Source organism: Ursus maritimus, unplaced genomic scaffold, assembly GCF_017311325.1.
Source record: "Ursus maritimus isolate PB19 unplaced genomic scaffold, ASM1731132v1 scaffold_2, whole genome shotgun sequence".
Lineage (NCBI taxonomy): Eukaryota > Metazoa > Chordata > Mammalia > Carnivora > Ursidae > Ursus > Ursus maritimus.
Genome location: NW_024424452.1, coordinates 21,816,894 through 21,843,780, shown reverse-complemented (window position 1 = coordinate 21,843,780; position 26,887 = coordinate 21,816,894). Strand labels below are relative to the sequence as shown.

At 48.4% G+C, this 26,887-nt stretch overlaps 1 protein-coding gene and 1 long non-coding RNA gene across 3 annotated transcripts in view; one reads left to right on the top strand and one right to left on the bottom strand.

Annotated features, from left to right (window-relative positions):
- Positions 1 to 15,807, top strand: part of HS3ST2 (heparan sulfate-glucosamine 3-sulfotransferase 2) — a 240,819-nt gene extending 225,012 nt beyond the window's left edge. Inside the window, exon 4 of one of the 2 annotated variants that reach the window (XR_005836034.1) lies at positions 14,419 to 14,494. Coding sequence is in view for 1 of the 2 variants with exons in the window: in XM_040635221.1 (XP_040491155.1) it covers positions 14,419 to 15,037 (619 nt within the window). In the remaining variant the exon portion in view is untranslated. Of the gene's footprint in view, positions 1 to 14,418 lie in introns of both variants that reach the window. The other variant, XM_040635221.1, reaches the window with a different exon arrangement.
- LOC103668866 overlaps positions 4,691 to 26,887 on the bottom strand; it is a 106,432-nt gene continuing 84,235 nt past the window's right edge. The window contains exons 3-11 of the long non-coding RNA XR_005836035.1: positions 16,954 to 17,027; positions 14,614 to 14,806; positions 13,620 to 13,760; positions 12,926 to 13,047; positions 12,530 to 12,680; positions 12,123 to 12,413; positions 10,208 to 10,279; positions 8,288 to 8,427; positions 4,691 to 6,331 (exon numbers count right to left, since the gene is read on the bottom strand). This is a non-coding gene — a long non-coding RNA (uncharacterized LOC103668866). The remainder of the gene's footprint in view (positions 6,332 to 8,287; positions 8,428 to 10,207; positions 10,280 to 12,122; positions 12,414 to 12,529; positions 12,681 to 12,925; positions 13,048 to 13,619; positions 13,761 to 14,613; positions 14,807 to 16,953; positions 17,028 to 26,887) is intronic.

Below are 26,887 nucleotides of genomic sequence, written 5' to 3'. Positions count from 1 at the left end.
GGAAAATCATGATATTAGAAGTAGAATTTGTTAGCTATCTGGACTTCCCGCTTGTTTGATCCCAATCCTTGCCCTTTTATGCACAACTTCCCCGTTCTTGAATTCTTTCTCACCATCACGGAGGTCATTGCTTTCATTTTCAAGGAACTTTTTGGGGAGAGAGGTGGAATGCTTTTAAAGCTGTTGCACTTCTTGTAATGCTTTTTTTTTTTTTTTTTTTTTTTTTTTTTGCCTTCACAAGCAAATTGGCTAAGTACTGAAAGTCACAAGGTTTTTTTCTGCAAAACTCTATAGATAATAATCTGTGTTTTTCTAGCATTTGATGCTGCTGCAAAGTCCTTGTCTGGCTTGAATTTGTAGAAAACCCATTTTGTTTGCTTTATCCCTTTTGGGTACCTATAATACTTTAAAAAAAACTTTTGCACTCTTTGTATAATTGCTTGTCCTGATGTGGGCCTGTATAGATAGATGATGGCGCATGNGCGGGTGGGTGGGTGGGATGGATGGATGGATAGATACGTTTCTGGATGTGGGTTTTATTTCGTTAAGACTAAGCTGGCCTTTGATCTGCCCACACAGCCATCTTTTATCTTCATAAATATCTCTTTAATGAAATCTTGGCCTATCACCCTGTCCAGTTTGTTTCAGATTTCCTCTTCAATAACATTGCAGACCGTGCATTGCCTGTGACAATTCTGTCTTCCATGTTGCCTCCTCCCTCATCAGTTCAATCTTGTGGACCGTTCCTTGAGAAGCCCAAGATCAGACTCAAGTGTGTTCTGATTTTAATTTTCTGTCATTAGTTCTGTTCTTTCCTGCTACCAGTGTCATTTGTGGATACATTTTTAGCTTCTCTGCAGTACCATCTTACCTCATCCATGCCTAGTTTTTTCTTATCCTGTTGTCTTCTGTCTTCCTTGGTCTTCTCACCCAAGCCTATGCTCACCTCTTGTCCTTCTGCTCAAATGTCCCCTCCAGGGTTTCTCTGGCCACTCAGTTCCCTTGTTCTGCTTGCTCTCCTTTTCTCCTTCACCCCACATTGTAATTCTACATTTATTTGTCATCTCTTCCACCAGACCAGAGGCTTCACGCTACCTCTGTTTTATTTAGAGCCATGCCTCAGCACCTGGCACAATGGCTAGCAAACAGTAGGCACTTAATCATTGTTTGTTGAATGAGTGTAGGTCCACATCACTTCAGGCCTGCCAGCATTGCTTTAGCAGAGCCAGAGGTCCCAGGCTTCAGTCATCAAAGGATCTCCTTTCTGCCAGATTCATGTGCCATGTTTACTATTACTTAATGTCCGTCTTTAGATCAGTTCACATTTTCTGCGTTCACCGTGTAGTTAAACCCAACCCTCAGCAGTGAAATCTGTGAAATGAAGGTGATGTCCTAGTTCCAGTTTTCTAAAGTACATTAAAGTAAACACATGACTAGCTGATGTAAGCTCCGTCCACGAATCGCTCGCACGCGGTGGATGAGCACTGACTGCACTTGGGGAAGCCCTTTCTATAGACGAGCTTGGCCTTCTGGGTTTCCTCAGGGAGCGCGGTCTTCTCAGTCTGGGCGCTGATTCCTTCCCATGTCCTCCATTCAAGCCAGCTTGAGTCATTGGTTTTTGGCTGCCTGTAACAGGATGGCACAGGGACAAGGACCAAAGATACCACAGTCAGCAGGGACGACACCATCCTTTCCTGATGGGGTTTGCAGACTGGGGAGAAAGGCATTAGATACACAACCAGATAAGCAAGATGACGACAGATCCTGCTTAGAGCTTTGCAGGAAATAAACCATGGGGTGTAGAGAGTGATATCCAAGAGTGGTGACAGGTAAACAGAGACCAGAAGAGAAAAGGACTGAGCCATGGGAGGACCAGGAAAAGTGTCCCAGGTAGGAAGAAGAGCAAAGGCCTGGAGACAGGAAAAGGTAGGACTGGGGATTCAAGAGCATCTGCTAGCTCATCATGCAGGGGCATCCTGAACACTTTCCTGATCTGAAATGCAGAGCTGGACTGTCTACACCATAGCCTGGACAAGAATCCAGGTTTGTACAGTTTGGGCAGGCCTTGGACCCTGCAGAAGTATTATTGACTCAATAATCATACATGTGGCGTTGGGCACAGCAGAGGCCTGGATGATGTGTGTGTGAGCAGCGGTCTTCCCAGCAGCCCTGTCCATGGCTTTCCTTGCTCCCTGATCAGAAAGCCAGCCTCTGCTAACCCTTTGCAACCATGGAGCTCACTGTGTTCTGGAACACTTGCATGTGCAGAAGACAAGATGGAAAGGACTCCCTGTCCTGGGCTAATTCCTCCCTGCATGGGAGGGGAGAAGGGTGGTGGGGTTGGGGGTGGGGGGTGACTTCAACAGCTGCAGTTGAGTCACCTCCCACTAGGGGGCACTGTGATGCTGCAGGAAATGGGGCAGCCTTGCAGCTCCTCCCTGCAAAACTTAGTAGCCCCAGGGACTCCAGAGAGTGAGATTGTAAAGCTTGGTGTTTAAAAAATAACATAAACTCACTGACTCACCCGATCATGGGCTGGGGAGTTTGCAGATGCCTGGGGAGCATTTGGAACTCCTTCAGGAGGGCCTGACAGGTCCTTAGAATGGATCCGGGCACAGGTGGAGGGTACAGCTTCTATGGACACTGCAGGCGGGGAACACTGGGAGATGGAGATGGGGACACTGACTTCAGAAGGCCACTGGGCTGACACCTCCAGCCTCAGCCTGGGGTTGGTCATTGTGGAAAACCTTACGTGTTTGGCAGCAGGACAGTGAGGACATTGTATCCGAATGGCTTCTTTAGTTCTCTCTGGAGTATGATGTGAGCTCAGCAGCCGAAAGGGGCAGGAAAGAGCAGGCTTTGATCATTGGCAGTTGGTGGAAAAGGTCTGAACTAGTCGTCGTGCAGAGTGGGAGAGTGGCTTGGTCAGAGGAATGGAATTGCCCCCTTTGCCGAGGCCCCCTTGTGTTGGCAGTCGGGCATTTGTAGAGGAGCCCGTCTGCCGGCTTCACTTGCCCTTCAGGGGTGCTCTGGCCTCCCCCTACCTGCCCTTCCTCTATCTCCTTTCACAGAGATTGTCTTTGGGAGACTCTGAGGGGGTGAAGATCTAAGCTGCCACTTGGTATCATCACTGGTAGCCGTGGTCCCACTTGGTGGCCCCCAGGTGCTGTCTGGCTTCCTGGATGCTGGTGTCCCTGGGGAGGGTCACACGAGAGCAAGCTGGCTCGGAACGGATACTAGAAGCCGGTGCCTCCCTCGAGAAAGGTGCAGAGCTGCTCCCTGCAGCTCTGACCATGGATGAGGAAGCCGTGCCCGCCGTCAGAAGAGACAGTGTGGGAGGTTACCAGTTGGATTGCTTATGGATTAGGTGTGGGAGCTGCTGGGGCAACTGGGGGATAGTGGGGGTCATTGAATGAGACATGAGGAGGGAAACGGTAAGTGGAGGGAAAATCACTTAAATATGTATGGAGAAGACGACCAAAAGATGTTCCCAAAGCCAAGAAAAAACACATTTCTCACGAAGTAGGGAGTGGGCGCGTCTGATGCCATGGGGAAGTGTGACAAGACCAGGACAGAACTGGGATTGCTGTTTGGGGGTGTCCTCAGCAAGCGCTGCTTCACAGGGTGACGGGGTGGGTGGCAGATGGGACAAGTTGGGGATGCATGTGAGGAGAGCAAGTGGAGCCACCGAGCTTTATTTCAAGAACTTGGGGGAGGTATATAGGACTGTGGCAGGAGAGGGTGAAGGGACGGACAGTTAGCTTTTTAAAAAATCAAAGACTTGAACTCTACAGCATGGTGACTACAGTTAATCATATGGTATATTTGAAAGTTGCTAAGAGACTAGATCTTAGAAGTTCTCATCAGGAGAAAAAAAATGTTGTCACTGTGTAGTGATGGATGTTAACTAGACTTCTTGTGATCATTTTGCGATATGTACACATAGCGAATCACGTTGCACACTTGAAACAAATGTTATATGTTCATTACATCTTGATAAAAACTAAATAAATACAAAGAAGAAGAAATAGCTAATTCCACTAAATGCAGTGAACGTTCGCTGAGTATGCTGCTTGTGCGAGTATCACCAGGACTCCTGTAAGACCTTGCTACTCAAACGGTGGTCCGTGCACCAGCAGGTCAGCCTTGCTGCAGAGCTGGTCAGAAACGCAGAGTCTCAGGCCCCCTCCCTAGACTTACCAGTCAGAATCCGCATTCCAGCAAGACCACCTCCCCCAGGAGGTTCAGATGCACATTAAAGTGTGAAAAGCACTGATTTAGGGGGCTACTCCCAGGGAAAAGGGAGGGTAGGCTTCAGTGTGGGGAAGGAGCTAAGCCCAGACTGAGAAAGAAGGAATCCGGAGTTACTCCCAGAAAGCGCCCTGATAGTGTCCCCACGCTCAGGCCACACTAGCCACAGATGGTGCCTGAGAGATTGAGGTCCAGTTGCCTGGAAACTTACCGAGCTGTACATGTAGCAGCAAAACCCATTCATCCAACACCCACAGTCACCCTCCCTCCTTTCTGAGCCAAGCTGCTTGAGAGGGGAGCTGAACATTCTGGGCCTCCCAGTGCCTTGCTTCCCACCCACACCTCGGCTCCTCCAAACACGCTTCCTCCCCCTCACTCCACGAAACTGCTTCCAGACAGGCCATCTTCTTCTGAAACAGTTCTCAATGGAGACTTTTTAACATCACTTTTTTTATTAGCTAGTTTTTTTTAACTACAAAGAATACATAGTTATGGCAAAGAAAAATCCACTGAGTGCAGGAAGGGAAAGGTAGAAATCAAGTCTCATTCTACCCTTCTGGGCCCTCCAGAGTTCCCTGCATTCAGCCAGTGGACAGAAGTGACCGTGAGGAGGACACCCCTATTATGTGAGCACCTTGGCTGAGGTTAACACCAAGCTTCTACTCCCGGTCCAGTCCGTGGCAAGCACCAGGCACCGCGCCTCACGCGGACTGGGTGCTGGGAAGTGTAGCTGTTGGCTGGACACCTTCCCTCTAGAAACAGCTGTACTCTGGAGGGAGGAGCGGACGTCTGGTCGGGCCTCCCCATCTCTGCCCCGGATGCTGCAACAGACACCCACGCACACAGGTGTTCACCCGCCTGGACAAATAAATTTCCAGATAGAATTGCTGGATTAAAGGGTGCCTTTTCCATCTGGGGAGGTACTCTCTCCTTGCCATCCTGCTGCGCCCCGTTGACACCCCTACCGATGCCGGAGAGTGCTTCGTTCAACACACTGGCCAGCAAGAACTGTTAGCATTTTTATAAAATATATTTTTCCAGTGTTCAAGGTGGATATTATCTCATTATAGTTTTAATTTGCATTTCTTTAACTTTGTGAGAGATGGAGTATCTTTCTCATGTACTTATTTTAATCCAAACTCTTTTCCTATTCACTCTTCTCATGGTCTGTGTGCCTGCCTTCTACCCGCTGGTTCTCTTTGTCTTACTGATGTGCAGGAACTCTGAAACAAGTCATCCCTTTGTTTCTCAGGCTCACATGCCGCAAATACGTTTCCAAGGGGTCATTTTCCCTCTATTCTATTTATGGTGTTTTTTTTCTTTTTTCCATCCCGGAGACTTCCATTTTTCAGAGTCTAAGTTTTCAGTTTCTTCCTTCATGATTTTTGTCTCATGCTTAGAAAGGCTGTCCTCGTGCCAAGATTAATTTTACATTCTCACGTTTTCTTCTAGTGCTAGAGTCACACTTGAATCCAGATTCTGCGACTTGCGGTTGCTTTGGCGATGACGTGCGTTCTCAGTGCCCCAATTTCCTCCGCCCGCAAGCAGGAATCAGTGAGGGTGGCGGCCGCCTGGAGTTCATGTGGAGACCGAGGGGGGTGGTTCTCAGAGCTGAGAACCGTGCGGGCACTAGCTCATGCCCAGGGCATTGGGGACCGCGTTGCTATTGGCTCCGGATGCTGTCACATCACTGCCACGGAGGGGTGGGGGGGCTTTAACAACAGGCATTTACTTCTCTCTGTTCTGGAGGCTGGAAGTCCCAACATCAGGTTGCCGATGTTCCTCAGGTTGAGAGCTCTGTTCCTGGTTTGCAGACGGCTGCCTTCTTGCGGGATCTTCCCATGATTGGGGGTGGGGGGGAGATCATCTCTCTTGTCTCGTCCTTATAACAGCATTAAGCCCATCTATGAGGACTTGACTCTCATGACCTCATTACCTCCCACAGCCCTGCCTCCAAAGATGGTTACATGGCGGGGGGTGGGGGGTAGGGCTTCAAAGTATGAATTTGAAGGAGGATATAAACATTCAGCCCTTAGCAGACCATGTGTACGGCCGGTGCATGCTTCACGTTTGTTGCTTTCTTTAAAAAAAAGATGTAGAACGAGATGATTTCATATATGTATACATCGTGAAACGATTACCACAATCAAGTTAATTAACATATCCATCACCTCATATAGTTACGGTGTGTGTGCGTGCGCTGAGACTTAAGATCTATTCTCTTAGCCAATTTCAAGTATACAATGGAGTATTGTTAACTAGAGTCACCATGCTGTAATTAGATCCCCGGGACTTATTCATCTTCGAACTGGAAGTTTGTACCCTTTCACTAACATCTCCCCATTGCCCCCTCCCTCCCACCCCTGGCAACCACCATTCTACGCTCTGGTTCTCTAAGTTCGACTTCTAAATCGTATAGTATCTGTCTTTCTGTATCGGGCTTATTTCTCTCGGCCGTAAAAAAAAGACTGAAATCCTGCCCCTTGTGACAGTGTGGATGAACGTGGGGCACATTACGCTCAGGGAAATAAGCGGTGTGCCCATTTCTGTGGTTCGCAAGGGTCTCTTTGATTCCAGATGCCATACTCACAACCAGCCCCTAGAGCAGTCCACTGCCTCCAAACATCCTTTTCTGGTCTCTGTCACACAGCAGGACCCGGGACAAATTCCATAGTGCACGAGGTATGGAAGAGAAACAGGCTGTACTGGGTAAACTTGTGCACCAGGGGTCTCAGTAGAAGAGGCAGGCATGGGATTAACTGTTTTCTGACCTCGCCCCAAGGGACCTGCCAGGGCCTGGACAGACTGGGTGTATGCTCCAGGGAAGGGACTCTGCCCCCACACCTCCAGCAGTTTCCCGTCTTCTAGGGCGGGGTGAGAGCAGCCCTGCCACCTAGGGGACCATCACACTACTGGGACACCAGGCAGGCTGGGCACAGGAGTTATCTGGGAAAGCCAGCTGCCCGGCACCTTGATGACCTATGGGGGAAACTGGGTTCAGGCCTAGCCCCTCTGGCCAGAGGGAAGAAGCCCCCCGCCCTTGTGGGAGGCCAGGTTCAGGTGCTGGCCCTCACTCTGGGAAATGAGGACACCCACCACCACCACCACTGTTTCCACAAGGCTGTTAACTCCTTGAGGACAGAGGTTACACCTGCCTGTTTTTGTATCCCTGGGATACAGTAGGTGCTTCGTGGATGTTTGTTTAATGAATGAATACATAAGTGCCTACCAGGCATAGGCCAAGCGTTGTTGATGTAGAGATGTGACAGCCGTGATCCCTGCCTTCCGTGACCTTACACTCTAGGGCGCTGATAAGACACAGATGATGTGTAAAATGGGGGCTCTGTCTGCAGTGGGCACCATGGAATCACAAGGGTAGCAAATGCCTACATCTTCCTCGGGGAAGGGGGAAAGAAAGGAGCGGGGAAGGCTCCTTGGTGGAGGTGATGATGAGCTAAGAGCTGAAGTTCTGACAGGCTACCGAGGGCTTCATAACACGTGAGAAGTTAACCCTTAGCATGAAATATAGTCTTGTGGGGAAAACCCTGAATTGTCTAGTCTGACCAGAAGCCGGGGTGGCCATGGGCCAGATTAAGAAGAGCCACGTAAGTCCCATTAAGGCCTTTATCCTGCGAGCAGTGAGGGATTGCTGGTGGAGTTCAAGCTGGGACTTCATGTTTTGCTCCTGGGTCCCATAAGTATAAGGATTCGGGGCTGTGGACCAGGAAGGAAGGGGTCCTCACTTCTCCTCTCAACCAGATGAGGCTAAACGGCCACAGGGGCTGGGCCTGCGCTTGGCTCGGCATGCAGAGGGTGAGCGGCCTTCGTTGTAAGAACCAGTTTCTTGCAATAAAGCTTTTTTCCTCCTCTTCTGCTCTTAATTATCCCTCTGGAGACCGCAATGATTTTCAAGGAGCCTAGTTGCCCAGTTAGGAGCTAATAAATCACCAGAGTCCCCCAGGCAGCCAGGCCTTCCAGAACATATACATGCAGTGTATAGATTTCGTAGAAAATGAAACCTTCCAGAGAGGCTTACCGGTCATAACCAGGAGCAGCTCAGACAGGCTCCCGTGTCCTGACATGCAGGGGATGTCCCTGGTGTGGACAGCGGGGCCCCGGGAGCGGCCTCTGCCCCACCGGGCAGCTTAAACAACATCCTTTCCGGAGAGCCTCGGGCTGGCAAGAGAGTGTTTGGATTTTTTTTTTCCCTTTTTTTTGGTAGGGTCCTCAGGAAGTCTGTGATTCTTCCCTCAGGAAGAAGGTAAGAGTACAGACTTCTGTGGCACGGAAGAGACACACGTCTCCAGTGACACAAATTGCTTCTTCCTCATTCTTCCCAGATGAAAGCCCTGACTTCGTTTTTCCCTTCAGCAGACATTGCCTGCTCCCCTACTAAGTGCCAGTCTCCTCCTTGGTGCTGAGACTAGTGAGCGAGACAGACACCGCCCCTGTTCTCTTGGGACTCACGGTCTGAGGCTGGAGGTGGGGATGGGCAGAGACGTGAACACACGAATCAATCTATATTAGGTAGGAGTGAGCGTGAGCACGTTACTGGTGAGGGTACATTTGATTAAGGCGGCTCTTCCCAAGCTTTTCTGATGGTAAGAATCACGGGGGAGCTTGTTACAAAAGTAGATTCCTGCACTCCAAACCCACAGAGTCACAGTGTCCAGGGGAGGGGCCTGGATTCTTTTCCTCTAAGGTGCGCCCCAGCTGATGCTCCTGAACAACTGTATTAAAGGCTAAGTGGCCGAAGGGACACGCAGTCTGCAGTAGTGGCTCTTGGCCCTGGGGTGCACTGGGATCAACTGGGGAGCTTCACAATTGCAGAGGTCCAGGCCCCACTTTCAGAGTTTTTGATTTAAATAGTCTGATGTAGGGCCTGGCCATTTAAATATCTCCAGAAGCTCTGCAGGTGGTCTCAGTGGGCAGCATGACTTTACCCCCCCACCACCCCCGTGACACTGCGGACCCACCACAGCCCTGCTCTCCCTCAACACCGCGGGAGCTTCGGGCAAGGGAGTGTGTTTGCAGTCAGCAAAACAGGGCACAAGATGGGTTCCTTCTTACACCTCATTTTACCTTCTTATATGTGGAGGTTTGGTCGAAGCCAAGCTTGGACCTCCCCCATCTGAGCCTCAGTACCTGTGGCCGTGATAAAAATCTTAAAAATGGCACCATGTCCCGCCCCCACCCAGGACTGTCTGCTGAAACCTTCCTCTGCCCGAGGCCAGGATGCCAAGAAAAGGCTGGGCTTCCTGAACGAACACTTGTAACTTCTGAGGACCCGAGATAACCTGTGAGTAGGCACCTGCCTTTGACACTGGATCTTTGATCCATGTATTGAGCACCTGTGGTATACTGGGTGTTGTGCTAGGAAGGCAAATACGAATGAGAAAGCTGCCCGAGTGGCTGACCATGTGCTGATGTGCGTGAACACGTATCTGAGGGGCTCTGCGCGGTGGGGTGAGGGTGCTGGTAGCTGGATGCACCGCGTGCCTTGAAATGATAAGAAAGGGTTCACAGATGATGTGACTTTGGTTTGGGCTTGGAAAGATGAGTCAGTGTTCTCCAGGGTGAGAGAGATAAGAAAGATGATCCAGAGTCTTAACAAAAAAAACTCAGCAAGTTACAGAACACCTGACAGAGCAGGATGTGTTTGGGGAGTGGATTTTGTATTCAGCATGACACGAGCATTGGGTTGCCAGGAAGTGGCAAGAGATTAATTCTGGAAAGGCAAGGCAGTGGCCTTGAGTACCGAGTCAAGGAATATTCAAAAGAATAGTTGATGGTTGACAAGATTGCATGTGCTTTAGAAAGATTTCCCTGGCAGACGCAGGATGCAGAACGGACAGAGGGAGGGGAGAGTGGAAGCGTGGAGGTCAGGAAGAACTAGATGACAAGCCGGGGGCTATGCAAGCACGCTGGGAGAGGAGGGGGCTCCTTGAGAACTTACCGGAATGAGAGAAGGAGTCAGGAATGACCCTGAGGGTTTTCTGCTTTGTGAGTGGATCCATGTTGATGTCAGCTGCAAGGACAGGCAAAAGAGAGAAGTGAGTTTGGGGGGGGAAATGGGGAGTTCAGCTGTCGAGGTGCGGTGTCCGGTCCACAGACAGTTGGGCATTCCAGCCTAGAGCAGGGGTGTGTTGGATCTGCAGTTACAGACTTGCGAGTCCGCAGCTCCTCCGTGGTGGTTAAAGGCTGGGGAAGGAGTGAGGTCATCCGGGGAGATCAGTGGAATGGGGGGAAGTGGGGCACAGACCATTGGGAAGATCCAAAATGGCTCCCTGCCCTCATGGAGTTTGTAATCCAGTGGGGCGAGTGGATATTCAGCAGGGAGGAAGCCAGTGTGTAAAAAGATAAGATTTGGATTCTTGGGGTGTAAGCCACAGAAACCAATGCTCACTAACTTGAATTAGTAGTACTTTATTGGAAGGACATGTGGGGACTCACAGAACACAGAGGAATGTAGAAGAACCAGGTCTCAGAGAGGACAAGAACGAGGGCACCTCTTGGTTTCGGCTCAGGTTAGGGTCTCAGGGTTGGGAGATCGAGCCCGCGTTGGGTTCTGCGATCTGTGGAATCTGCTTGAGATCCTCTCCCTCTGCCCCTCCCCCTGCTTGTAGTCTTTCTCTCTCAAAATAAATAAATCTTTTAAAAGAAAGAAAGGTTGAGAATGAAGACAGCCAAAGGGATTTGGTAGGAGAGGCTGGTGAGGAAGATTCAGTCCAACAGTTTCCAGTCTTTATGACACAATTGGCACTGACCGTCTTAACTTCAGTCACGCACCCACCCCCTTGGCCTGCCAGGATTTTATCCAAAGTGGGAGTGGGAGTTCCTCGAAGAGAAATCTGGGGGCTGTGGCCAGATGTAGGGAAAATTGCTGCCGAGCAGGTTACAATCACAGATGGGAGGTGAGTGAGTCCAGACTGGGGGTGTCAGACAGTTCTTCCAGTAATTTTTGCAGAGCTACATAGTAAAGAAAGGAGGCCAGAGCTGAGAGAGAGAAAAGTTCAGCTATTAGCAGCTGAAAACAGGTAAGCAAAATGTAAACAATGCCGTGAAGAGGGAAAATGAGCCTCGAGGAAAAGTCTAAGGCCCCCAAAAAAAGTCTAAGGCACCTGCCTGTGCACAGAGTCTCCTTGCACCTGACCGTCACAGGCCTCCGGTACTCTCTCCTGATGACCTGAGGAGAAATATGGAAGGGACGGAGAAAATGCGCCGGGCACAGGAGCTGTTTGACTCATGGCATGATGACGCTTGTGTGATGTTGTTTGCAGTCTGGTGTGTGAGTCTCCTTAGTATCTGTAACTCGGTTTTGCAGCTGAGATGCCACGAATGGGAAGGGCGGGACTTCCCTTTAGTGCACAGCTGAGGGCCTGATGCGGTACTCCAGAGATCACTGGAATTGGTAGAATTTTCCGAACTGGTAACAGAGAGATGTTCATTGTTGCTCCTGGCAAAAGGATCTCTTCTTAGTCAAATAAGCTTGGGAATGCTGTACCCACAAATTTCTCTCTTGGGTATTTGTTAGTGTGTTAAAGGGTATTGCAAAGAAATCTGTTTAGTAGCTTGTCAAGTCAGCCTTCTGTGTTGGAGAAAACCTTTGTTATCAATCACCCCCGTGGAATTTGGAAAGTCCTTAACTTGCAGCACACCATCACATCTATGTAATGTCATCTGCTCTTGTCCTTAAGGCCAGTGCCTAATTACAGGGTGTGCCAGAGTCAGAATATAATATAGCCACATTTCTAAGAAAATCCAGCCAAGGAATTCTATTCATGTGCACTTGTGATTGCTAATAATGATATCCTATTTTTTAAAAATAATTGCCCTACTCAGTATTAATGAATATTAAACTTTCAACTCACAAGTGTCCATTCTAGATCTGGAGCTGGAAGCAGAATAGCAGTTGTCTCTGTCCGTGAGGTACACAGTGGGTTTGCAGGTTCTGGGGGAGGCACCAGGAGAAGGGATCTGAGAGCACAGGTGGACAGGTGAGCCTGCCTTGTCCTCTGAGAGCAGTGGGAGGGGCTGCAGAGAACAGTCCGAAGGTGGAGGAGGGGAAGGAGCTGATGTGTGTGGAGGGGGAGGAACAGGAGTAGAATTGGGGGCTCCTGGTGAGACTGTGGAGCACTTCTTAGGAAGAACCAGAGGGGGTTCTGGAAAGACAAATACAAACAATTACTTTGCAGTGTTTGAGAGTTCCACTGAAACAGAATTAACAAGTATATGCAGGATGCTGCTGTCTCAGTCCAGGGAGAGGAGGGGAGCTCACCTAGTGCAAGGACATGGATGCGGAGGAGGATGCTCAGGGCTATGACCTGGCGCTGCTGCGGTGGGTATGCGTGGGTCCAGAGCAGGCACAGAGGAACGTGAAGTCAAGGGATTCATGGAGGATTTGAAGATCAGGTATAAGGAGTTTGAGACTGTGTTAAATCAAGATGGAAAGAAATAAGGTTATAGTCTGTATTCGTTTCCTGGGGTCGCCCTAACAAATGACCACAACCTGGGTGGCTGGAAGCACGAGCCTCTGGTGGTGGCCCACAGTCCTTGGCATTTCTCACTGGTACATCGATCACCCCACGCTCTGCCTTCATCGTCACATCGCCGCCGTCTCTTTTCTCCCCTGCTTATCCCTCGTAAGGCTACTGCTCGTTGGATTAGGGCCCACCTGGATTCAGCGTGAGATCCTCAACCAGATCTGCGAAGACCCTTTTTCCAAGTAAGGTCACATTCACAGGTTCTGAGTGGACATATCTTTCAGAGGGTCTCCATTCAACCTGCACCACAGTCCTAAAGTGGAATTTCAGAGGGAACCATTTCAGAATTAGGGCAATTCCAATGACAGGACCCAAGGTATGGACATGAGAAGAGTTGCTTAAAGGAAAGGGAAAGTGGAGATTGTGGCTGAAGAGCGGTGAAGCTGGGTTATTGGATGGAGTGGATGATGGGAACTGGGAAGACGACGACCAGGAGCCGGAAGTGTATGCTTCAGAGGACGGTGAAGGTGAATGCTTGGGGGGTAGGTGAGTCACAGGGGGAAACGATGATCTAGTGGGGTTCTCAACTCTGCCTCCACATTGGGACCATCTGAGGAGCTTTTTAAAAAAGTACCCAACCCATAATCAGTTGGTCTAGGATAGACCCTGGACAGCTGCATTTTTTAAAATTCCTAGGGTGATCTAAAGTGCAAAACATGACCTTCAGAGAGAAGTAGCGAGTGGGAGCCAAGGACTGTTCCCCTCCATCAAGGCCTGAAGGCGACGCATCGGGGAAGGAAGACTTCAGAGCTTCCCACCATCGTCCCTTAAAGTCTAAAGCAGAACCGGGAAATTAAAAAGTAAGGGAGCAAGAGGTTGCGTTACCTGGCTTCCGGCTGAGGTGCTGACCGGCCTGGAGTTCCAGGCTACTTCAGGCTTATACCAAGGATGTATTTCAGATGAGTTCCAGCAGAAAAAGTCATCAGAACTCGTTTCTAAAACACTTGCTATTCCTACAAAATAAGCCTCCCCCCCAAAAAAAAAGATTTTCTTAATACGTTTGGAGAAATTTCTTTTGCCAGAGGAATGTTCAGTGCCTTCCTTTAGTATTTTTTGAATATGTAATCAACAAATATATTAAAAATTTTAAGCAGCATAAAAGGTTATACAATAAAAGTAATTCTCTGTTATCCCTGGCCTTCTCACTCTGCCCCCACCTCAAGACCCCTCCCCAGAAGCAGCCATCTTTATCTACCGTGTGTCCTTGCTGAGGTGAACACGCTGCATCTTGGAAATCAATCCCTTTTTATGCACAACAGATATGCCTATCCCTGTTAATTGGCTAACCCATCGTTGAAGCCATACTGATGAACATTTAGGTTGTTTCCTCTCTTAGCAAACCTGTTAGATTTTTTTAAACAACTAGCCTGAGTTGAAGTGGGTTCCTCACTGGAGATCTAATGCAGTGTAGTGATTATAGTCGACAACACAGCATTTTAAGTGTCACGCTTGCTGGAAGACTCGTCCTTAAGGCGGGTTTCTTCCCCAGTGAATGCAGGTGGAGCTCAGATGTCACCGAGGAGAAAGGGGGGGCCCACCTCACGAGCTGGGTGTAGAGAAATGATCTCCCTGCTCCCCTTCACCAGGGGACCCTGTCTGACGATGTGCTGCTTCTGCCCCACAGGAGCCTGATGCCCCGGACTCTGGAGAGCCAGATCACACTGGAGAAGACGCCCAGCTATTTTGTCACTCAGGAGGCCCCTCGGCGCATCTTCAACATGTCCCGGGACACCAAGCTGATCGTGGTCGTGCGGAACCCGGTGACGCGCGCCATCTCGGATTACACGCAGACACTCTCTAAGAAGCCGGACATCCCTACCTTCGAGGGCCTGTCCTTCCGCAACCGCACACTGGGCCAGGTGGACGTGTCATGGAACGCCATCCGCATCGGCATGTATGCGCTGCACCTGGAGAGCTGGCTACAGTACTTCCCGCTGGCTCAGATCCACTTCGTCAGCGGTGAGCGGCTCATCACCGACCCGGCGGGCGAGATGGGCCGGGTCCAGGACTTCCTGGGCATCAAGAGGTTCATCACGGACAAGCACTTCTACTTCAACAAGACCAAAGGATTCCCTTGCTTGAGAAAAACAGAATCGAGCCTCCTGCCTCGGTGCCTGGGCAAATCGAAAGGCAGAACTCATGTACAGATTGATCCGGAAGTGATAGACCAGCTCCGGGAATTTTATAGACCTTATAATATTAAATTTTATGAAACGGTTGGACAGGACTTCAGGTGGGAGTGAGCCACCGAGATGCAAGGGCTCTTCTGCTTGTCTCTTCATGAGGTTTGCCCCTAGAGCCTATGATCCTTTCCCCCCAGCAAACCAAACCCAGGCTCCAGCCCCCTTTCCCATCTCAGGTTCCATCATCCTGGAACTGGGAAGCCCAGCTAAGGCCACAAGACCAGGGAGTCCCTGCCACTAGCTATCCCCAGTCTGTCTAGGCAAAGTTGACCTGCTTCTGGTATGTCCAGTCAATTCTGAATCATTTCCCTTTAGCCCATCAGAGGCCTTGGGAAATTGCTCTATGAAGAGCGGATCTTCTGATTATGCTACATATTATAAGTGGTGATGGTTCTGTTGCTGTGAGCACAGCAGTCTGTCCCTGTCACTGTCCACCCCGGAGTGGACTTGCTGATTCCTAGTGGCATGTACCTCCCCTCTGAGCTTCACTCTCCCTAGCCGCCCTGGGTGGTGGGACAGGAGACCATCCTCTTCCTCCTGACCTTAGCAGCTCATTGAGACATTGCAGAGCTGAAAGCACCCCTGGCCACTCCTAGGAGACAGACCCTTTAATGATGAAATAAACCAGGGATCTCAAAGCTTGTGGTCTCAACTCTGCTTGAAGGGTAAACTGTCTTTGAAAACCACTTTGTGACCACCCCCCCCCCCATGGACAAAAGCACATTAATTCTGCTGTTACGGGTACTTTCCTCACGCGAGCTTTCATGTTCAGCATGCGAAAGAATCATGCTTGTCCATGTGAAATAAATATGGCTCTCTCGTGTCCTTAATGCTGGGCTCTTCTCTGTTAGCCAGGCCTGCAGCACAGCTCATTCACCCGGCTCCACCTGTGCAAGATGGGGGCGTAGTGCTGAGGGTGGTCTGGGAGGGGTGCGCGTGGTCCCGGAGGGCACTGAGGGATGCAAAAACCACATGGGCAAGGAGCAAGGGGGTGAAGATGGGGAAAAGAGGTTCTTGCTGGCAGAGGCTGCCACAGAAACGTCATGGGGAGATCTGTGGGGACACTCTGAAACGAAGTCTGACTGTGACAGCTCTCTGCTTAAGCTTTGTATCTGAAGTGCCAAACTAGAAGCCCGGGGACTGACAGGACGTCAGATGTTTCTGCTTGGCCAGCATGATGTTTTGAAATAATTTCCAACAGTTAAAACTTGGGAGTGTTCATATAAAAATACGGATTTCCATTTATTTGTTTAAATGGGAGCTTGGCGACACGGAGTCTGCTTTCTAGCACGGCAACAATCAGTTGCTGAAGCCTGTGCTCCTGGGGCTTCCAGTCCCCACCAGGCCCACCTCACTGAAGGACAGCATCTGCCTGGCCCCTGGTGGCATGTGAGTTCACAACCCTGCTTTGGGTGTGTGTACTGTGACCTCAGAATAAAGCCCAAATCCTCCAGCACGATGCGCAAGACAACCTCAGTTCCAGTTTCTGGATCTTCCCCTCCCTCATCCTCTGTTCCAACCTCACAGAACTACACGCCTTGACTCTTTTAAGTCCTCCTGCCTTTGCCTGGGATGCCTCCCCTCCCTACCCTCTATCCCCACCTCATGTCTCCAGCTAATGGAAGCTTCCATAAGACTCCACTCAAGCATGACCTGCCTGATTATTTGTGAAGCCTTCCCCAACCAAGCTGTCTGCGCACTCTTCCACATTCACTTGGTAGTTTGCACACATCTCAATTACAGCTTTTATCACGCTAGATTAGCGTTATTTGTATAAGTGTCTGTCTCACTGTAGACCACAGCTTCTCGAGAGTCAAGACTGTATCTTGCTAACATACAGGAGGCACACAGAAAATGTCTGATGGCTGAATGTGTGAATGGGTGGAGAGGTGTTGGAGGCCTGGGGGCATGGACAGAAATGTTCTAAAGAACTACACTTCTGGGTCATGATTCCCAGGTAGCTCCACGGTACTCACGCGTAAGCCGAGAAGGATCGCGGAACCTCCAGGGACCACTTGGTCTTTGCTCTGTCAGGCGTGGTGCAAGGTTCCTGAAAATGAGAGTCTGAATTGAGGACACAAAAGCCTAAGACATTAGTTCTGTGTCTTGGCCCACCTTCCTGCCGGAAGCTTCTTACAGGAGATCAAATGACTGAGACCATGGTACCAAGGAGCAAGTCCTGGGAGTCTACCCCCTCTGTGCTTCCCCTGCGGGCACAGAGAAGTGACATGGAGGCCAGTGGGAGCTGTCACCACCGAGGAGCTGGGGTGGGTCGGTTATATGTGGACATTAATGAATTGGCCTTACACATCCCCCATCCAGAAGTGGTGTCCTGTGATCCTGGGCCACGTGGTGGCCAAAGCTGTATCCAAAAAGAGACAGACTTACGTTGGGGACACAAAGAAAACACCCAAGAAAGAGTAAGATTTGCTTGTTTATCACAACTGGGGGAGTCCAGTCAAAACTGACAGAGTTAAGAGTTTTGTGGGTCCCAGGGCGGCTTTATTCCTCTCCATTCCAAGCGTTCCCATGCCACCCAGACTAAGTCACTCTAAGTACTAGTGAATAGGTCAGAGTCTATTGTAATTAGCATATCATTGTATGCAAATGAAAGAGGCTAAAGTACCTCAAAAATCCCAGTTTAAATGAATGAAATCTGGTGTACATGAATCTCCTTGGCAAACTCTGATTCTTAATCCAGTGCAAATGTACCCTTTTGCCCAGGGCACTCCAGGCAAACTTGTACAGTTTCCAAATTAGTACAGTTTAAACAGATGAAGTTTGACCATTCAATCTGAGACCAAAAAGGCTCCTCTGGGTGTGTGCCTGTGTGTATGTTTCTAACAGTCCAGGGTATATGGCAATTCCACAATCCGCCAGGCTCCTTCCATTCTAGTGCTCACGATTCACCCCATATCTGCATCCCCACTCAGCAGAAAGGGAGTCTAGAAATCCATGAAGACCCTCCCAAAAGAGGACAGAGCCTACTGACACAGAGCTTGCTGTAGCACAGGGTCTTGCGTTGGGAAGGCTTCAGGTCTGACTGACTAACGGCTGCTGGCCAGGGGAAGCTGGAGGCAGGTGAACTAGAAGTGGGGCCTCCTATGCAGTTGGTGTGCCAAGCTATGTAATTTTTTCTGGTTGGTCCTGCGGTGGAAGCCGGGATATCAGAATAGGAGTCCTGCCAGTCACTGAACAGGCCCTGATCATTCTGCTACAGAGGCTGTGGGTCAGAGTCCTGTTGTCTATTTGGCCTGGCTGTTGTCCATTTGAACATTCAGTCTCTTGGGAGGAAAGGGGGGCACAGGCTGCAATATCCTTCCTACTCACAGCTTCCTCGTATCATGAGTGGGGCCCCCGGGCTTGTGCAAGGATAGTAGTACTACTTCCTCTCTCACATCGCTTTGGGTAGAACTCAGTCCTTCTAGGTTGCCTTTCTTTGGTTCCAACCATTTGCTATCTATTACTTGGATCTTACCCTGAACCCAAACACCAGCACATTCATTCCTCGTAGAAGGCTGATCTTCAACATATCATGGCAGACTCCTTCCCATCATCCCATTCTCAACTCTAACACCTACCCAGAATTGCTCTCCCTCTCCTCTGGCACTGTCAATCTTTCATTCTGTTTTTCTTCCATAATGGCCCTAACCACTGGCTGACATCATAGATTCATAGATTTGGTTCCTTGTTTGACATCTGTCTCACCCACGGGTCTGTAAGCTCCATGAAAATGCAGTCCATACCATCTTCTTCAGCACAGTGTCCAGCATACAGTAGGTACTTAATAATTACTTGAGTAAATGAACTAGTGGGGCTCCGTTCCCTGAACACCAGCCTTTAGGACTGCTGCTTAACCCTAAGAACAGATGCTGCCCCTAAGCGCTGTCTTCTGCCTGCGATCTCTTTGGTCTCTTGGGACCCTTATTGCCATTATTAGCTTACACAGCATCCTTGTGAGATTTAGAAAAAGCTGCTCCCCTTGGCAGATAAATGAGAAAAGGGTGCCCCCTTAGGATGCACACAGCCTTTCGGGTGCACCGTACATATAGCAAATGGAGTGCAGACTGGATATCAGCCCCTGCTCTCCCCAACCCCAGCTGCCATCTTTGTGTAGAACACAGATGGCACAACCATGTATGGCAGCCCTGACCACCGTTCCTCATGCTCTTGGCGGTTCCCGGGCCGTGAATGCTCCTGGAATTAGCACTGGGACATCCCCAATGCTTTTGATTCTGCCAGCTGCCGGCCCTGTCTTGGACGAGCTCCTCTGTCCCTGCTGGCGTCATGGTGCTTCATGATTGCCCACCCGTCACTTGTGATCTCTCTGGCGTGTGTGTGCGTGTGTCTCTGTGGACACGTGCTCGCGTGTGTGCCTATCTCTTTCCTGTATCCTCACTCACACTTACTAACACTCAAAACTATTCAACAGGTATTTACTGAGTGTTTGCACGGGGAGGGTAAGGCGTAGGGCATAGGGACAGCTAGCGTTTATCGAGTGCTTTTGGTGCGGCAGCTGTTGTGCTTCCCATAGCTTCGCCCGACAGAGCAAGTACTGCTGCAAAGTGTAGTAAATACAAGATGTCAAGTGTGGTGAAGAGCACGGGCTGCCCAGGGTGCCCGGCTGGCTCAGTCAGAGGAGCAAGTGACTTCTGATCTCCGGTCATGGGTTCAAGGCCCATGCTGGGTGTAGAGATTTTTTTTTTTTTTAAGTTTATTTTTAAAAATTTAAAGAGCCCGAGTTGTAACTGTAGCTCACTACTCTTACTCTGGGACCTCAGGCAAGCTATTTTATGCTCCTTATGCTTCTGTTTCCCACCCTAGAATGTGAGGGTGCCACAGCCTTGATTGCTGCTGGCTGGCTGCTGTCCTGGAGCAGGTCACAAAAGACAAGCCTAAGAGAGGAAGGCAAGCTCAATAATTGAAGCCAATGCAAGAACTGAAGGTGGAATCCGCCCAGACTCTATGAAGAAGGGCAGGGAGCTCCCTCCCGCTCCTTGTCCTCTTATAACCTTATAATCATGGTCTCTTGGATAAAGTTCAACTTTTTCACGAGACACCACGGATATGATCATGTTATATCTCCCAGGAACAAGAATGGCATAATGTGGACCATTCCTCAAACTGGGTGAAGACTACGAGATGACATATACAACAATGAATCATCAATGGGATTTCATTCATTCCACATAATTTACTGAACACGTTAGGCAGACTAGCTGAGCACGGAGGACGCAAAGTTGTGTCAGTCTTCCTCTCTGCTCCCCTTGTGGAGCTCCCAGACTAACGAGGATGAGAGTTACATAATGACTACATAATGCAATAATCTGAAACTGCATGACAAGGGGGAAAGAGCAGGGACTTTCCCAGAGGAAGTGATAACGAAGCCAAGCCTTAAAGGGTGAGGAGGAATTCATCTTTTGGAGAAGAGCGGTCTATGCCAGTGTGACATGCCCCTGGGGCATGGTTTTTCTAGGTGGGGCCAACTGCAACCAAGAAATCAGAGCACTGGGCTAAATTCTGGTCACTGGATTGGACCCACCTGTGCCACCCCCTAGTTCCAAGGCTACTCTGTTTTTTCAACCAATTCAGAGTGTACCTCACACCTGCCTACCAGATACTAAGAGGAGAAATGCAGATCTACTCTTTTTCCAGATAAGATGGGCCACTAGTCAACCTAGAGCCCTACTTAGAGTCCTTCCATGCGGAACATCTGTAATCTCCTCGTCCTCTCTCCTTACCTCCCAGAGCCCAGCATTGGAAATCTGAAGAACAAAATCAGATGGATAAATAGGTGTCCCAGTGGGACTCCTCCCACCTTGACAATGAACTTGGCTCTTGATAAACTTGGCTTCCTGATAAATAAGGACATATTGCTTTTATCATTTAAAAAAAAAAAAGCTTATATACCTCAGTTCCCAAAACAAAATTAGAACAAACTTCATTTTCTAATGTGAAATGGAAATATAAATGTGTCATTTAGAAATTATATTCCTAACTGCTTTTTACCAATAACAACTGCTTCAACAAATTAGGGATTTATTATCTCAAAGAGGTCATTTAAAGAAATCTGGAGCTGGTCAGTCTAGGGGTAGGACAGCAGTTCCATTTTGTTATCAAGGACTTAGGCTCCTCCTTTCTTTCTGCCACATCATCCTTAGTCCATGGCTTTTGTCCTCATGGCCCAACATGGGTGCTGGTACACCAGCCACCACATCTATGTTCCAGTTAGAAGGAAGAGGAAAAGAAAGAAGTCAGAAAACACTCCTCCTAACCAAGTCAACCCTATCTGAAGAGATTCACAGAAATTCTACCAGTAACTTCTATCTCATTGACCACCTCTAGCTGAAAGGGAAGCCAGAAAATGTAGTCTCTCAGCTGCATACATCTTCTCCCTGACAACCCAAGATGTTGATGCTAAGGAAGAAAGACGGTGGGTACAATTCACAATCCCTATTACAGTGAAACTTCCAATTGTTTGAAAAAGCTGTCTCTCAGCTTCCCAGTATTTTCCCACCATCTTCAAAACCTCCTACAACCATCTTCTAGTATCTCCCAATCTGAGATCTCTGATTCATCTTCCCGTCACCTCCACTTGACTTCTCAAGACACATGCTCCCAGCACCACCTTCTCCCCACCTCAACCCCAAACCGGCTCTGCGAGGGAGGGGGGAGAGGAGACATCTGATTTGCATCATTTGCCAATTTCCCTGGTGCGAAGGCGCCCACCCCAGGCAATTTCAAGCTATGGATGTCAGGTCTCTTCTCCCCAGAGGCTGCACTACCCGCACTCAGGAGTCCGTTCTACAGCCAGCCCTGGCACACCAGTGCTCATCTCTCCCCTCCCTGCCTCCATAGCCGGGAAACATCTGAGAGACTGAGTCACAGGCCTTGTTATGCACTTGTGTGCCTGGCGCCTGGACGGACCCTGAGCTCCGGGCGCTGGGAGAGCATACTTCCAACACCTCCACAGCGAGTCAGACTGCGTTTCATCTGATGATGCAAAGGAGTCACGTCATAAAAGCATTCCATTCACCTAAATTCGATTCTGTTCTGTCCGCGAGAGAAGGAAAGGGGTGATTTCAACAGCGTGAGCAGTTTCATCTGCCATTCTGCTCCATGAACATAGGCAACAGTGACCATGTGGAGGGGCCACGGACCCTCTTATCCCCTCGGGCCGTATATCCCCGTCACCGTGTGAGCATTCTGCTCCAATAATTGTGATTCTAATGTCGACTATTATTTATTGTTTTCATGCTCCGTGCCCCCTACACGCAAGCCAACTCCTCAGATGCCCTGCTGCGTAAATCAACAGAAATCCATAGCCGTGATGGCGGGGAAACATGGCAGTGTGGGACTGAGGGGATTTCTCGAGGGGATTTTGCCTTTGTCGTGAAGCCTGGTGAGTTCAGACCCCAGTCTCTGGTGAGAGGCAGCCCACTTCCTGTGCCCCCACCACGTGGCATCTGCATCCCCTGTAGACACACAGTCAGACTGCTGAGGAAGGAACCAGAACATGAATGAAAAGAAGCAAAAGAAGAGCGGGGGAGGACAGAAGGGCTTCCAGCAGCTTCTTTATTCCCACCTCATCCTTCCTCTTGCTCGCGGCTGGGGGCACACAGTGTGCACCCCTTCCTCGCTCAGCAGAGTGTTTGGTGGAAATGCGTGCTATGGGCCTGAGTGTGGCTGATGTTTATTTTACTTCCATGTGCCTGGAAGGACTGGAGAGGCATCCATGTGACTGACATGTGTCTCGCTGATCCGCGTCTGACTGGAATGTGATTGACGACACATGACTAATTGGATCACGGCTGACTGACACCTGCTTTGTGGGCCCAGCCCACCCAGCAAGCACACCTCAGCCTGGAGCTTGTCTGCGGGCACCGGTCTGACTGACGGATGCTCAATCCTGCAGGGGGGCTGGCATCTTGTCACATGCTGATGGGCCTTCGGTCCTGCCCTCGGGCTTCTAGGAAGGGCTCCGTTCCTCTGTAGACCTGGAGCAAAGGATGCACGGATAGCTTGGCCGTAGCTGCTCCTCAGCCCCTGACCTGGCCCCTCCTTCCATGCTGGGCATGTGGGTCAGAGCCCAGCATGGGCCCTGCAGTTCACGTGATCCAGATAAGCCTGGTCCTGATGGGGTTCCGTGCTAGCATCTCTCCAGAGGCTGCAGTGGTTCAGAGCCCTTGGGCAGAGACAGAGCAAGGGGACTCAGGGTAACATAGAGACACAAAGATAAGACGGCAGAGGCCAAGTATCTGGGGAAAAAACGTATTTAAGCAGGACTTCAATCTTTCTCCTGCCTTTGAGTAACGATGACAGGATCTGTAAACTGGTTTCACATCCTTAACAGCATTTCCTCTTTGTAATAACCAAGATTTTTAGTGCCATTTTGCAAAGGGATGAGATGGAGGCCCAGAGAATGTTTTAAACTTGTCTAAGGTCACACAGCCAGGGCTCAAATCTGTAACTTCTAGCTCCAAATTCCTTGCTTTTATGAGGAAGAGACTTGTGCTCTAGCACTAAAATGTAAGTTGTCTTTTGGAAAACACTTGACACCCACAAAGGTGGTCAGGTGTGGGAACGAGGAACAGCTAGGTGTCGTCTTTTAGCTCGCATGCACAAAGCCCAGTATATTAATACCTGAGAAACGGAGATAATAGGAAGAATTTGGGCATAAATCCTGGTTTTTGTCTGGGGCAATAAAGGGCAAGAGAGGGGTGTGGACTTGACCCAAGCCTACCCTTGGAAACTAAACCAACATCCAGAGAGCCGAGTAGCAGCAGGANTCAACATGAAATTCCAGATCAAACAGTAAACCACCAAGAGGGAAATAGCATCACATGCAGAACTGTGTGTGCTACGTGGTACACGTGTATACAAGATACACGTCCAAGTACATGATAAAGGTTCTGTGTTGAGTTCAAACATAGCTCTTACAAGTCAAGGCAAAGAGGAAAACTGAAGGGTAGTGTGCTTCATGTGATCTCATCAAGTGACCTCAAAGCAGAGAGAATCAATTTCCTGGGGGAGATCTTTATCTAAGAACTGCTGGTCAACATAATGTATCCTTGCTAATTACTTTTAAAGGAATTCCAGGGGTAATCGCCTGTCTTTCTTACAGAAAAGAATGATAAACAGAAATCGTGAGAATGTGGAATAATGGGTCTATTAAGGGGATTCTATGGGAGATCAAGGTAGAATTATGCAGATTTGCAAATAATGACCGGTCTGAACCCACAGAGGGATAAAGGCTAGAGAATTCTGAGGGAATTTATCACCTTATCCCTCCTGGAACATCAACCATCTGACTTTGGCATTAGCTGTAGGCAAAGGGTTCACCATTGATGTCACTAGTGAGCATATGAAAGACAAGTATCCTACAACTTCATGTGAAAGAACTTCTACTACAGAAAGTGGGCCAATAGTGAACAAAAATTATGATTTATAATAAAAACAACTAAAAGCTTGATTATTCTAAAAGGAGGATTACTGATGTCACAACTGACAGAGCCAAGAGTTCGTGTTCCCCAAATGGTCCTCAGTTAATTACAAATTTCAACAAATGCCCCAGTAAGTCTCTGAAACATCATCATGGCCCCAGCCTTGAAGACTCTGTGGCTAGAAATTTCCAAGGCCCCACTGTCACCCTGAAGCATAGAGCTTGCACATAAGGGGACCCTGCGGCGTACGTGCTGGCATATAGGGTGACCCACCATTTCCCAATGATATTTTTGTGAAGTGTTTTGTCAACTTAAGTTTATGAAGTTGAACTATGGGAAACTGCTGTTTTGACCGGCAAAAATGGCAATTTCATTCCGTTCAACCTAATATTTTTAGAAATCTAGAGGAAATAGCTAGCTACCTGTAATGTCTCATTTATTTTAGTTACGCATATATATTTAAAATGGCATCATCCAGGGGCGCCTGGATGGCTCAGCCATTAAGCATCTGCCTTCGGCTCAGGTCCTGACCGAGTCCCACTTTGGGCTCCCTGCTCTGCGGGAAGCCTGCTTCTCCCTCTCCCACTCCCCTTGCTTGTGTTCCCTCTCTCACTGTTTCTGTCAAATAAATAAATAAAATCTTAAAAAAATAAAAAAAGGTTCCTCCATATCTTTAAAAAAAATGGCATCATCCAGAAAAAAATATATGGACTTTTAAGACTGCTTTCCCCTATTCTCATATCTCATGAAATGATATTATTCAAATTCTCCTCATTAATTGTTGGCATCAGGGACTTGAGTTCATCAAACAGTTCTCTATCATACTTGTCTGTCGAGTCCCACTGTTTGACACCAGAGGAATTTTCTCCCCATCTCATGCACCCATTCCCAGGACATCAGGACAGTTGACTTTTCAGGTTATTGATCAGGAAGGGGTGGTAACATGATCCCATCAACATAACCACCTAACATCTCACTTTGTAAGGCGACCTTTCAATGGCTTGATTCCATCTGACACTTGCCCTTGAGTTCACTTCACAAAGAATGATGACTAAATCTGTGTTAAATTTCTTTGCTTCTCTGGTACCAAGTCCATCTAGCGACCTATATAAACATCACAAATTGGCACCGAATCTGCTTCAGGAGGTACAAACAATATTCCATAGTTCAAAATTAAGTAATTTAAAGACGGTCCTTTACTAAGGAGACTTTCTAAGGACTCAAATATAAGATGAATCTATCTTTTCTGGGGGAATATTTTAGTGGGGGGAGCTGCTATCCCTTACAACACAAGCATATTTGGGAGACTGCTTTCAATTTTGAGTACAAGTGTGTAGCAATTAACCTTTCTGGAAAACTCAGCAGCAAAATGGCCCCCAGGTAACTGAGTGAATGAACTTTTTGTGTAGGTAATTTAGTATTTCCCCTTTGGATGCCAAAACTTTTTTTTTTCTTTTTTTGCCAAATGCAGGTTTTCTCTTTGGCGTAATTCACATTTAGCTAATTCTGCCTGGCACCATTTAGCCAACCGGTTTGACTGTTTCATGTTGTCTCCTGGCACCTGTGAATATAACCTTGATATCCAATGGATAAAATGATACTGGTCTCCCTGTTTGCCAGGACAGGAGGACATGTTTCTAGTTCACGTAGAAACTGTGTCAGGTTGATGAAGGACAGTCTCCTTGTATGCCATTTAAAAAAAAGAAAAACACCAGAATTTGCTATCCTACCCACCACTCTGATTCTCACAGCAAATTTAGAAAAAATGAGAGGGAGAAACAGAGGGAATTAAAAGCCTTGGGTCGATACTATTAAGATCATATGACTTGAACCATAAATGATTTATATACATGAAATCAAAGCCCATAATATATCAAGGGTCTTAGTTTATTCATTCTAAACGTTCTCTACTGAGTGAAACAGAATCAAACCATGATCAATGGTCAAATACGTGAACTAAAGTCACCTGTCCCTCACAGAGAACATTAGAACAAGTGACCCTGATCTGCAGTTTGTAAAGACAAAATGTGACATTGAGATTTCAAGGAATATTGATTCGACCAGCATTTCCCAAACTTTCACCATCTAAGCACCATCTTTACAATTTTGGTCATACCCACATGCGACCTGTGCTATCATTACCTTAATCTCTTTCTTTTAATCATCTCCTTTTCATTTGCTTACGTTTATTCTAAAAGGAAACCTCACGTTTCTGTCATACATGGAAAATCAGTCCCACTAGCCCAAACTGATTAAAATATAAAAGCATAACTATCACTATGAGGGGATGTATTTGTCCCCATTCCTCTGGTTTCAAAAAGATGGGATTTTCACAAAACGCTCCTAGAATCTTGTAGAACATTTCTTCTCTTACCAGAAAAAGGTGGCAAGAATTTACCTGGTTGGTGGGCATAGTCATTGGTCCAAATGTCCTAACTGGTAGGGCTAATTAAAAAAAAAAAAAAAA